The sequence below is a fragment of the Eleutherodactylus coqui genome, chromosome 2 (assembly GCF_035609145.1).
Source record: "Eleutherodactylus coqui strain aEleCoq1 chromosome 2, aEleCoq1.hap1, whole genome shotgun sequence".
NCBI classification, from domain to species: Eukaryota; Metazoa; Chordata; class Amphibia; order Anura; family Eleutherodactylidae; genus Eleutherodactylus; species Eleutherodactylus coqui.
The window spans coordinates 10,077,713-10,092,006 of NC_089838.1; the positions used below are offsets into that span (position 1 = coordinate 10,077,713).

The 14,294-nt window shown below is 41.9% G+C and overlaps 1 protein-coding gene across 3 annotated transcripts in view; it reads left to right on the top strand.

The window, feature by feature from the left end:
- The first annotated feature begins 6,887 nt into the window (after nucleotides 1-6,887).
- Nucleotides 6,888-14,294, top strand: part of DGKI (diacylglycerol kinase iota) — a 249,655-nt gene continuing 242,248 nt past the window's right edge. For all 3 annotated transcript variants that reach the window (XM_066590336.1, XM_066590337.1, XM_066590339.1), the window contains exon 1: nucleotides 6,888-7,101. In XM_066590336.1, the coding sequence (XP_066446433.1) occupies nucleotides 6,935-7,101 (167 nt within the window). In that variant the 5' untranslated portion in view covers nucleotides 6,888-6,934. The remainder of the gene's footprint in view (nucleotides 7,102-14,294) is intronic.

A 14,294-nucleotide genomic window follows, 5' to 3' on the forward strand; every position in this document is an offset into this window, starting at 1 on the left:
GAAAGCAAAAAAAACAATGAGGCAGAAGCCAATTAGCCCCCTTAGGCCTCATGCCCACAGCCGTGACGGACTCCGCCTGTGGAATATCGTAGTGGAGTCTGTCATGGCGCCCCCCCAAAAGACCCCATACTCACATTCCGGGTCCGCTGTGTGCATCCCGCCTGCCAAGCCGGCACGCATGCGCATACAGTGATGATGCGCTGGCAGTGCAGGATGACGCGGCCGGCAGTGGGCGGGAACGCATAATCCCAAATTCTTCCGCTGTATCACCGAGGAAGTATAGCGTGACGGCCGCACGTTTTCTTCTGCGGCAATTAGAGCATGCCGCAGTGTCTTTCATGCTGCGGAGTTCCGTGGGAGAATTCTGCAGAATGAACATTGAGCTATTAGGTTCAATAGAATGTAATAGCTGCGGCATTACATTAGGGATTTCCGCTGCATTTCACGTGGCAGAAATCCGTCCGTGGGTATTAGCCCTTGGGGGGAGGGGGGGGGGGGGAATTTCTTCCCGACTCCATAATGGCACTCAGAATAATCCCTGGATCAACATTTAAAAATTCCTACCCGACTCCAAGACCCGGACCAACAACCCGCTGGTCACCTAATGTCTATATCCTGTAATATCCTTCATCTCTAGAAAGGCATCTAGTCCCTCTTAAACTCCTCTATGGATTTTGCCATCACCACATCCTCAGGCAGAGAGTTCCACAGTCTCACTGCTCTTACAGTAAAGAACCCCCTTCTGTGTTGGTGACGAAACCTGCTTTCTTCTAGACGTAGCGGATGCCCTCTCGTTACCGACGCAGTCCTGGGTACAAACAGATCATGGAGAGATCCTTGTATTGTCCCCTCATGTACTTATACATAGTTATTTGGTCGCCCCTTAGCTGTCTTTTTTCCGGGGTGAATAATCCCAGTTTTGGTGCCTCTCTGGGTATTCCGGTCCCGTCATTCCATGTATTAGTTTAGTCGCCCTTCTTTGAACCCCCTCCAGTACTGTAACATCTTTCCTGAGCGCCGGTGACCAGAACTGTACGCAGTATTCCATGTGAGGCCTGACAAGTGCCTTATATAGTGGGAGGATAATGTTCTCGTCCTTCGCCCCTATACCTCTTTTAATGCACCCCAAGACTTTATTAGCTTTTGCAGCAGCTGACTGGCATTGGGTGGCGCTGTTTCTCAAAGAAACAAACCAAAGCAGCCCTTGTTCTAGGATTGTCTTCATTTTGTATGATCTGCAGAAGACATAAATGGGCATTTTGAGAGATGTTTTAGGAGTTTCCTGGTAAGGTAGTGGGAGGGGCTTAAATATCCGCAGATGTTAGTAAGTTGTTGTGCGCGAGAGGGCGATGAGTATATGTTATTGTTTAATTCTTTACTAAGCGCATAGACTATACAGATGGCCTGTGTGACTGCTATATGGCCCCTGGAAAGTGGGAGCCCAGTCCTGGTTAGTCTCTCCCCCTTTGCATATTTGCGGTAACAACCTATGCAGCGTACCTGTGAACACTTCATTCCCTATATTGGGATGTTTTAGGCCACACCCCCAATCTGTAGTGGCCCAGGATGTCTATTCCTGGACCCTCCATAAATGTCATGTCTTTTATGTAGATGCACTGTGCAAATTGTCTAGTCATTATGTGTATTGCACAGCTGCAGCAAGTGAGAGGTTAATGTTTGCATCAGACTGGGAGATGCCTGCAAATATATGAATTCATGTCCTGTCACGTGGTATGCAAGAGATTATACGTATAAGTGATTTCGGTGTGGTAGTGAGTTCCATCACGAGTTCTGTCATCTTCTATGGTTGAGAGTGGAGTGGAGTGCTGGTCACATGGGGGTACCTTCAACCCTCATGTGGTGAAGTGATGGAGGAAGAGGAGCGGTTCCTGAGGATCCCTATACCAGGATCCATGGAAGAGAGAGAGCAAGAACAGTAAGAGAGAGAAAGTTTGAGAGTGTGTCCAGAATAGCCTGAGATCACCGTGCAGAGGTACTATACTACGAGAGTGTCTGTGGAGTGACCCTACCCCTATCCTCCTCTGGAGAGTTCCCCTTTCAGGAGCGGTTGCTGTCAGATAACTGAGACTGCAGGACCGAGGTCATCCTGTGTTTCCTCCCTGACCCAAAATCTGCTGTTTTGCCGACACGGTCGTCTTTTGCATTTGTGCCTTGTACCAAGTTTTCTTCAAGTAAAGTTTTGCCAGTCCCTGACCATTCCCAGGTTCTGAGGTACTCTAACACTGTGTGAAGCTTCTTTATTACCATTGAGGGTCATACCGGTGTGTAAAGGAATGGTGGCGTCACCCGTGACAACCTTATCTCCTGTTCTTATGTGCATCCCTATCCTAGGGGTGTCTGGAAGAGGCCCGGCGCTGCTCTGGCCGAGGCTACGTGTGTTCCTCCGGGAGGGAGCCTAGTAGGTTCCACCGGGACAAGTGACCACTCTATCCTCCCAGCTCATCATCTTATGTCCTGTGTTTGGAGTCACCCTGCAAATCGACCTAGAGTGCCCACGAAGAATTGTCGAAAGGCCAACTCTGCACCAAATTTCCATTAATCTGTTATGTTGCAAATAACTAAAGTACTATTACTCTATATAACAGTGATGATGAATGATGGGGATGTAGTATATAATGTAGTAGTGATGATGGTTGTTAAGGGTGTAGTATATCATAATGATGATGATGATGATGAATAATGAGCATTTCTGGTAGTATACAACATAGTAGTTATGATGAATGATGAGGATGTAGTATATAAGAAAATAATGATGAAGGATGATGGAGATGCAGTATACAATAAAATAGTGATGTGAGTAATGAGGATGTAGTAAATAATATAGTAGTGATAATGAGGATGTGGTATATAATAGTGATGATAAACAATAAGCATTTAGTATATAACATAGTAGTCATGATGGATGAGGAAGATGTAGCATATAATTAAATTGTGATGATGGATGATGAGCATATAGTATGTAACATAGTAGTCATGATGGATGATGGGTATGTAGTATATAATAAAATAGTGATGATGAAAAAGTACTATATTATACACTATATCCTCATCATCCATGATCACTACTCTATTCTATACTCTATAGTACTTTCTCATTTATCATCATTCCTATATTACTTACTACTACCTATTATATAATATAGTACCTCCTCATCTATCATCACTATTTTATTATATAGTACATAATCATCATCACTATTGTTTTATGCAACATCCATATCACACATCATCACTATTATATTTTGTACTACATTCTCATCATCCATCATCATTGTTATAATATATACTTCATCATCACTATCGTTTTATATTATACTCTCATCATCCATCGTCACTATTATATTTTATACTACATCATTATCCATCATCGCTATTGCTTAATTCTACATTCTCATCATCCACATCACAATTATAATATATACTACACCCTCATAATCCATCATCACTATTATATTATATACTACATCATCATTCATTATGACTGTTAAATCATATACTGCATCATCATCATCCATCCTCACTATCATGTTATATACTACATGATCATCATCCATTATCACTACTATATGCTATACTACTTTCTCATCTATCGTCATTCCTATATTATTTAATACCTCCACATCATTCATTATCACTGTTATATTTTGTCCTACATTCACATAATTTATCATCACTATTATATGTTAGAATAGATTCTCAACATCCACAATCACTATTGTAATATAGATTACATCTCATCATCCATCATCAGTGTTATATAGTACCTGCTAATCATCTATTATCACTATTATATTCTTTACTACATTTTCATAATCACTATTGTTTTATGCTACATCCTCATCACCCATCATCACTATTATATTTTGTACCGCATACTCCTCATCATTATATATTATATTATATACTTCATCCATCATCACCATTGTCTTATATGACATATTACATAGTACATCCACATCATCCATTATCACTACTATATTTATACTACACTCTCATAAGCCATTAACACTACTATATTACATACTACATCCTCATTATACATTATGACAACTAAATAATATACATCATCATCATCCATCCTCCGTATCATATTCTGTACTATATGATCATCATCCATCATCACTACTATATTCTATACTACTTGTATCATCATTACTATATTATTTACTATCTCCAAATAATCCATCATCACAGCTATATTTTGTACTGCATTCACATCATCCATCATCACTATTATATACTACCTCCTCGTCATTCTTCATCGCAATTATATTTGTACTATATTCTCATCATCCATCATCACTGTTATATTATATGCTACATACTCATCTTCCATCACTATTATTTCATACTACATCCTCATCACTCATCATCATCATTATTATATTTTGTACTACATTCTCATCATCCATCATCATTGTTATATTATATACTTCATCCATCATCGCTATCGTTTTATAATACATTCTCATCATTCATCATCTATATTTTATACTGCTTCCTCATCATCATTATGTTTTGAACTACATTCTCATCATCCATCATCACTACTATATTTTCTAATACATTCCAGTCATCATAATTAAAATATTTACTGCATCCTTACCATTCATCATCACTAATAGATTACATGCTACAACCTCATCATCCATCATCACTTTTATATTTTGTTCTATATTCTCATCATCCACCCTCACTAGTATATTATATATTATGTCCCTGTCAACCTTAATCACTATTATATTTTGTACTACATTCCCATCATCCATCATCATTGTTATATACTTTATCCATCATCACTATTGTTTTATAATTATAATACATTCTCATCATTCATCATTTATGTTATATACTACCTCCTCCTCATCATTATTATATTTTGAACTACATTCTCATCATCCATCGTCACTACTATATATTGTAATACATTCCTGTCATCATTATTAAAATATTTACTGTATCCTTACCATTCATCATTACTACTATATTACATACTACAACCTCATCATCCATCATCACTATTATATTATATACCACATCCTCATCATCCATCGTAATTATTGTTTGATAATACATTCTCATCATCCATCAGCATTGTTATATTATATACTTCATCCATCATAACTTTTGTTTTATACCACATTTTTATCATCCATAATCACTATTATATACTACCTCCCCATCACTCATCATCACTAATAGATTACATACTACAAGCTCATCATCCATCATTATTATATTTATATACTATGTCCTCGTCAACCTTAATCACTATAATATTGTATACTACATTCTCATGATCCATCATCATTATTACATTATATACTACATTCTCATCATCCATTATAATTATTGTTTAATAATACATTCTCATCATCCACCAGCATTGTTATATTATATACTTCATCCATCATCTCTTGTTTTATTGAACATTTTCATCATCCATCATCCCTATTATATACTGCCTCCCCATCATTTATGGTCACTATTATATTTTGCATTACATTCTCATCATCCATCATCACTATTATATACTACATCTTAATCGTCACTACTGCTTTTTAATACTACATTCTCATCATCCAATTATTGTATGAGTATAATACATCCTTATCATCCATTATCACTATTATATGTTGTACTACATTCCCATCATTATTATTATATTATTTACTGCATCCTTAGCATCCGTCAACATAACAAAACTGTATACTACATCCTCATTATCCATCATCACTGTTATATCACATTTTCATCATTCATTATGACTATTAAATCATATATTACATCCTCATCAGCCAACCTCACTGTCATATAATATATGGTACATCATCCACATCCATCATCACTACTCTATTCTATACTACTTTCTCAACTATCATCATTACTATATTATTTACTACCTCCACATCATGATCGTTATTATATTCTATACTACATCCTCATTATTATTTTATACACTGCACCCTTACCATTCATCATCACTACGGTACTATATTACATGCTACATCCTCATCATCCATCATCACTATATTTTGTACTACATTCTTATCATCCGTCATCATTGTTATATTATATACTATATCCATCATCAATATTGTTTTATACTACATTCTCATCATTCCTTATGACTATTAAATAATACAGTACATCATCATCTATCATCAGTTATTTTATATACTACCTCCTCATTATCCATCGCCACTATCATATTATATACTACATCATCATCATCATTCATCATTACTACTTTATTCTATACTACTTTCTCAATTATCTTCATTACTATATTATTTATTAACTCCACATCATCCATCATCACTATTATATACTACCTCCCCATCATCACTATTATATACTACCTCCCCATCATCACTATTATATTATATACTACATCATTATCGTTCATCATCACTACTATATTAAATATTATATCCCCATCATCCCTATTATATTTTGTAGTACATCCTCATCACCCATCATCACTATTATATTATTTACTTCATCATCACTATTGCTTTATATTACATCCCCATCACCCCTATTATATTTTGTAGTACATCCTCATCACCCATCATCCCTATTATATTTTGTAGTACATCCCCATCACCCATCATCCCTATTATATTTTGTAGTACATCCCCATCACCCATCATCACACCTCACACTACGTGTCCATCATGCTCATTATCACAGCAGTGATGAGTAAGGGGCGGGGCAGAGGAGTGTCGGGGGCGGGGTAGCGGGCGGGGTCGTGTACTGAGCAGCGATTGGTCAGGGAGGAGTTTCCCACAATGCCCCAGCTCTCTCCCCCCATGGATGCTGCAGCGGCGCCTCCTCCATTTGCAGCGCCTGGGAGCGGAGCGGTGACTGCGCCCGGGACTCCCCGCTCAGCCCCGGGGCCGCCACAGACATGAACCCACCGCTCGACGGAGCTCAGAGCAGGGACAACGGCTGCCGGGGAGCGGAGGGAGGAGAGGAAACCGCTGTACAGGAGCCCGAGAGCGGACACAGGGACAGGGAGGAGTCCGTGGAGGAGAAGCTCCGGAACCTGACCTTCCGGAAACAGGTGTCCTACAGGTGAGGAGCCGCACTGTGTGTACAGGTGAGAGGGGGGGGGGGGGGGTAGTATGTCTACAGGTGAGGGGGGGGGGGATAGTATGTGTACAGGTAAGAGAAGGGGGGGATAGTATGTGAACAGGTAAGAGAAGGGGGGTAAGATGGGTACAGGTGAGAGGGGGGATGGTATGTATACAGGTGAGAGGGGGGATAGTATATATACAGATGAGGGGGATAGTATATATACAGGTGAAGGGGGATAGTATATATACAGGTGAGAGAGGGAATAGTATATATACAGGTGAGGAGACGCACTGTGTGTACAGGTGAGAGGGGGGATAGTATGTGTACAGGTGAGAGGAGGGAGGGGGGATACTATCTATATTCAGGTGAGAGGGGGGATAGTATATATACAAGTGAGTGGTGGTAGTATATATACAGGTGAGAGGGACGATAGCATATATACAGGTGAGAGGGAGGATAGCATATATACAGGTGAGAGGGAGGATAGCATATATACAGGTGAGAAGGAGGACAGCATATATACAGGTGAGAGGGGGATAGTATGTATACAGGTGAGAGGGGGGGATAGTATATATACAGGTGTGGGGGGGTAGTATATCTACAGATGAGAGGGCGGATAGTATATATACAGGTGAGGAGCTGCACTGTGTGTACAGGTGAGAGGGGGAGATAGTATGTGTACAGGTGAGAGGTGGGGTACTATCTATATTCAGGTGAGGGGGGGGTAGTATATATACAGGTGAGAGGGAGGATATCATATATACAGGTGAGAGGGAGGATAGCATATATACAGGTTAGAGGGAGGATAGCATATATACAGGTTAGAGGGAGGATAGCATATATACAGGTTAGAGGGAGGATAGCATATATACAGGTGAGAGGGAGGATAGCATATATACAGGTGAGAGGGGGGATAGTATATATACAGGTGAGGGGGATAGTATATATACAGGTGAGAGGGGGGAGAAGTATATGCATGGGTGAGGAGCAGCACTGTGTGTACAAGTGAGGGGGATAGTATGTGTATAGGTGAGGAGCCGCAATGTGTGTACAGGTGAGAGGGGGGGGCAGTATGTATACAGGTGAGGGGGGGTAGTATATGTACAGGTGAGAGGGGTGTGGGTAGTATCTATGCATACAGGTGAGAGGGGGAATAGTATGTATTAATACAAATGAGAAGGGGGGAGGTAGTATATATACAGGTGATGAGCTGCACTGTCTGTACAGGTGAAAGGGGGGATAGTATGTATACATACAGGTGAGAGGGGGGAAATATTATGTATACATACAGGTAAGGGGGGGATAGTATGTACACAGGTGAGAGGGGGATAATATGTGTACAGGTGAGAAGCTGCACTGTGTGTACAGCTGAGAGGGGGGTAGTATACATACAGCTGAGAGGGGGGATAGTATGCATACAGGTGAGAGGGGGGAAATATTATGTATACATACAGGTAAGAGGGGGATAGTATGTACACAGGTGAGAGGGGGATAATATGTGTACAGGTGAGGAGCTGCACTGTGTGTACAGCTGAGAGGGGGGTAGTATACATACAGCTGAGAGGGGGGATAGTATGCATACAGGTGAGAGGGGGGATAGTATGCATACAGATGAGAGGGGGGATAGTATGTAAACATGTGAGGGGGGGTAGTATGTATACAGGTGAGAGGGGGGATAGTATGTATACAGGTGAGAGAGGGATAGTATGTATACAGGTGAGAGGGGGGATAGTATGTATACAGGTAAGAGAGGGATAGTATGTGTATAGGTGAGAGGGGCGATGGTATGTATACAGGTGAGAGAGGGGAATAGTATGTATACAGGTGAGAGGGGATGATAGTATGTGTACAGATAAGAGAGAGGGTAGCATATATACAGGTGAGAGGGGGAATAGTATGTATACAGGTGAGAGGAGGGGATAGTTTGTATACAGGTGAGAGGGGATGATAGTATGTATACAGGTGAGAGGGGCTGATAGTGTGTGTACAGGTGAGAGTGGGATAGCATATATACAGATGATTGGGCGGATAGTATAAATATACAGTTGAGATGGGGGATAGTATGTGTACAGGTGAGAGGGGGGGATAACGTGTACAGGTGAGAGGGGATGATAGTAAGTATGTGTACAGATGAGGGGATGATAGTATGTGAACAGGTGAGGGGTGGTAGTATGTGTACAGGTGAGAGGGGATGATAGTATGCATACAAGTGAGAGGGAGGATAGTATGTGCACAGGTGAGAGGGGGGATAGTATGCATACATACAGGTGAAGGGGGGATAGTATGTATACAGGTGAGAGGGGATGGTAGTATGTGTACAGGTGAGGTGGGATAGAATGTGTACACGTGAGAGGAGGGGCTAGTATGTATACAGGTGAGAGAGGGGCATAGTATGTATACAGGTGAGGAGCCGCACTGTATGTACAGGTGAGGGGGGATAGTATAGATACAGGGGAGGAGGGGATAGAATGTATATATACAGGTGAGAGGGGAGATAGTATGTATACAGGTGAGAGGGGGGATGGTATGTATACAGGTGAGAGGGGATAGTATGTATACAGGTGAAGGGGGATAGTATGTATACAGATGAGGAGCCACACTGTGTGTCCAGGTGAGGGGGGGGGTAGTATATATACAGGTGAGTGGGGGGATAGTATGTGTACAGGTGGGGGGGTAGTATGCATACAGGTGAGGGGGACAGTATGTATACAGGTGTCAGGGGGGATAGTATGTGTACAGGTGAGAGGGGGGGTAGTATGAATACGGGAGGGGGATAATAGGTGAGGAGGGATAGTTTCAGTACTGGTGAGGGGGATAGTATATATACAGGTGAGGTGGGATAGTATGTATACAGGTGAGGGGGGATAGTGTGCATATAGGTGAGGGGGGATAGTATATATACAGATGAGAGGGGGATAGTATATATAGAGGTGAAATGGGGGATAGTATGTATATAGGTGAGAGGGGGATAGTGTGTATACAGGTGAGAGGGGGGATAGTATGTATTTAGGTGAGAGGGGGGTAGTATGTATTTAGGTGAGGGGGGGTATAGCATGCTTACAGGTGAGAGAGGGGGAATATTATGTATACAGGTGAGAGAGGGGAAGATTAAGTATACAGTTGAGGTGGGGATAGTATGTATACAGGTGAGGGGGATAGTATGTATACGGCTGAGGAGGGGATAGTATATATACAGGTGAGGGGGTTAGTATGTATACAGGTGAGGGGGGAATCGTGTATATATGCAGTTGAGGTGTAGATAATGTACAGGTGATGTGGGGATAGTATATATGCAGGTGTGGGGGGAGAATCGTGTATGTATACAAGTGAGGGGGGGAATAGTATATATACAGGTGATGGGGATAGTAAATATACAGGTGTGAAGGGGAGAATAGTATATATTCAGGTGAGGGACGATAGTATATGCACAGGTGAGGGGGATAGCAGTTACACAGGTGAGGGGAGTAGTATATATACAGGTGAGGGGCATAGTAGATACACAGGTGAGGGGAGGAAGTATATATACAGGTGAGTAGAAGCACTGTGTATACAGGTGAGGAACTAGTATAAATACAGGTGAGGAGCTGCACTGTGTGCACTGGTGAGGGAGCTACTTATATACAGGTGAGAGGGGATAGAATATATACAGGTGAAGAGCCGCACTGTGTTTGTACAGGTGAAGTAGATAGTGTGTGTGTATATATATATACACACACACACACAGGTGAGAGGACGTACTGTTTTTTACTGGACAGGAGAGCGGGATACTGTATATACATGTGAAAAGGGATACTGTATAGGTTATGTAAGTACTGCACACACTGTACAGGTGAGGGGGGATACCATATATATATGTGTGTGATCGGAGTACTGAATATACTGTACAAGTGAGAGGGGATATTGTATATATTGCACAAGTAAGGTGTGTACTGTATGTATAGGCGAGGAGCCACATGGTGAGCGAGGTATTATAATTACTGTATAGGCAAGAAGGGATAATATATATGTGCATATATACACAGGTATAGGAGAATGCTGTATATATAGTACAAGTAAGGATAAATAATGTATATACTGTACAGGTGAAGAGGGATACTGTATATTCAGGTGAGGGAGAAATACTGTATATATGGTATGGGTGAGCAGGGACACTATGTACACAGGCGAGGGAGAATACTATATATACTGCACAAGTTTGGAGGGATACTATGTATACAGCTGGGGGATATTGCTATATATACTGCACAGGTCTGGAGAGATAGTGTGTATACTATACAGGTGAGGAACCACAGGGCGCGTACAGGTGAGGGGATACTGTACACACTGTATAGGTGAGGAGGATAGTATATGTACAGGTGAGGAGCCACACTGTGTACCCAGGTGAGCAAATGCTGTATATACAGGTGATGAAACCCTCCCCTCATGTACAGGTGTGGGAGAATACTGCATATACTGTAAAAATGAGGAGGACTACTATATATACAGGTGAGAGAGAATACTATATATACTGTACAGGCGAGAGAGGATACCATATATATAGCTGGGGAGCCACACTGTAGACACAGGTCAGGGGGATACTGTCTATACAGGTGAGATGATACTGTATATGCAAGTGAGCGGAAAACTATATACACAGGTGAGGAGCTATACTGTATATAAAGGTTATGTGGAAAACTCTATACACGTGAGGAGAGATATTGTATACACAGGTGAAGCGGTACTGTATATACAGGGGCAGAGAGATACTGTATTACAAGTGAGTAAAAATGTTACAGTATATATAGGTGAAGATCTACACTGTAGAGGTACTGTATATACAGGAGAGGAGGATACGGTATATACAAGTGAGGAGACAAAAATGAGGAGCCACACTGTATATATTGATGAGGAGCCAGACTATATATACAGGTGAGGAGGGGATACTGCATATACAGGTGAGGGGAGATACTGTATATACAAGTTAGGGGGATACTATGTATACAGATGAGGGATCATGCTGTTTATATAAGTGAAGGGAACAGTCTAATACTGTATGTACAGGTGAGAAGAGATATTGTGTATACAGGTGAGGGGGATACTATATATACATGTGAGGGGGATACTGCATATACTGTACAGGTGAGAGGATATTATACTTACTGGTGAATGGGAACATGTGACACTGTATATACAGGTGAGCTTACAATGTGTTATTGGATATACAGGTGAGGGGCAGTGTGACACTGGATGTACAGGTGAAGGACAGTGTGGCACTTGATGTACAGGTGAGGGGCAGTGTGACACTGTGTGTACAGGTGAGGGGCAGTGTGACACTGTGTATACAGGTGAGGGACAGTGAGACACTGGATATACAGGTGGGGGGCAGTGTGACACTGGATATACAGGTGAAGGACAGTGTGACACTAGATGTACAGATGAGGGGCAGTGTGACACTAGATGTACAGGTGAAGAACAGCGTGACATTGGATATACAGGTGAGGGGCAGTGTGACACTGGATGTACAGGTGAATGACAGTGTGACACTAGATGTACAGGTGAGGGGCAGTGTGACACGGGATGTACAGGTGAGGGGCAGTGTGACACTGGATGTACAGGTGAGGGGCAGTGTGACACTGGATGTACAGGTGAGGGGCAGTGTGACACTGGATGTACAGGTGAGGGGCAGTGTGACACTGGATGTACAGGTGAGGGGCAGTGTGACACTGGATGTACAGGTGAGGGACAGTGTGACACTAGATGTACAGGTGAGGGGCAGTGTGACACGGGATGTACAGGTGAGGGGCAGTGTGACACTGGATGTACAGGTGAGGGGCAGTGTGACACTGGATGTACAGGTGAGGGGCAGTGTGACACTTGATGTACAGGTGAGGGACAGTGTGACACTGGATGTACAGGTGATGATGTCCTTTATATCCAAGGTGTTTCAGACCAGCTGCGTAATGTTTGGTTGCAGTGTACACTGTGGTTTGGCGCCTTTACGTACATTCAGCGGTTCAGTGATTTTGTCTCTGTGGGTCCCGTGGACGTCGGTGATTTTATTTCTACCATTGTCGACTAAAAAAAAGTCTAAAAAAGACTTTATAAAGTTTTTTTTAGCAGTTAAAATAAACACCTTTTCCAACATCACAAAAATCTAAACAATTAGAAAAACATACATATTTGGTATCACCGTGTAAGTAAAACTCCGAACGGGCAGAATATCACAATATTTGTCCCACACTGTGGGATAAAAACAAAAAGACGGAACGCCAGAATTCAGATTTAGTTTACTGTTCTTTTTGCTTTCCAAAAATGTGAATAAAAAGTGATGAAAAAGATGCGTTTCCCAAAACTGAACTAACAAAATGCACAGCTCGCCCCTCAAAAGGCGAGCGCTCACACGGCCCAATCAACGGAAAAATAAAGAGCGTTACGTGTCGCAGAGCGCGGCGACGGAGAGCAGCTTCGGTTCAAAAAATAATTTGATTTACTTTTCAAAAATAGAGATATATAAAAAAAAAACATAGAAATTTGGAATTGCGCTAATCGCAGCGCCGCAAAGAACAAAGCTGCACAGTGAGCAGTGTTAAAAGTAATCCTCCCCAAAAATGGCGCAGACCCCCAGATGGCTACGGCAGTGAAGAATTACAGAGTTATGGCTCTTGGAAGGTGGGTCAAAAATCAGAAATTGAAAAAGGGAAAATCTCTGGTCCTGAAGGGGTTAAGGAATGCAAGAAAAATGGTAACAAACCGGATATCATCGCTCAACTTTCCCACACTGCCGAAAAGCAGATCTGCCTATTTACATAGTTGCACTTCTGCCCCATTAATAGGCAGATTTCCAGAGAAGCCGGGTGGCATCCCTTGTGGGACTGTAAGGCTGCCGTATCGGTAACCACCCAGCTTTCCCAGGCCCTGATAATAACTAGTGAGGGGCAGGGCAGAGTCCTTACATGAGGAGGGTTATTAATATGGTATATGGCGGTTTAGATCCGTGAAGCCATGCGCCGTTGTAAAATTGAGATGAGCATTTGGCCCCGTTCCTAATGGAAGCCATTACAGACTTATTGTCTCGTGTTAATGAGTTGGATAATTGTCTTGACGATTCTTTCCCCTCTGTTGTTGTCGTCTGACGATGTTGACATTTCGGATTTCTCGGTGATGGACTGCTGAAGTTGTTTTTTATTACAATTTCTTACGAGAGTCAATCA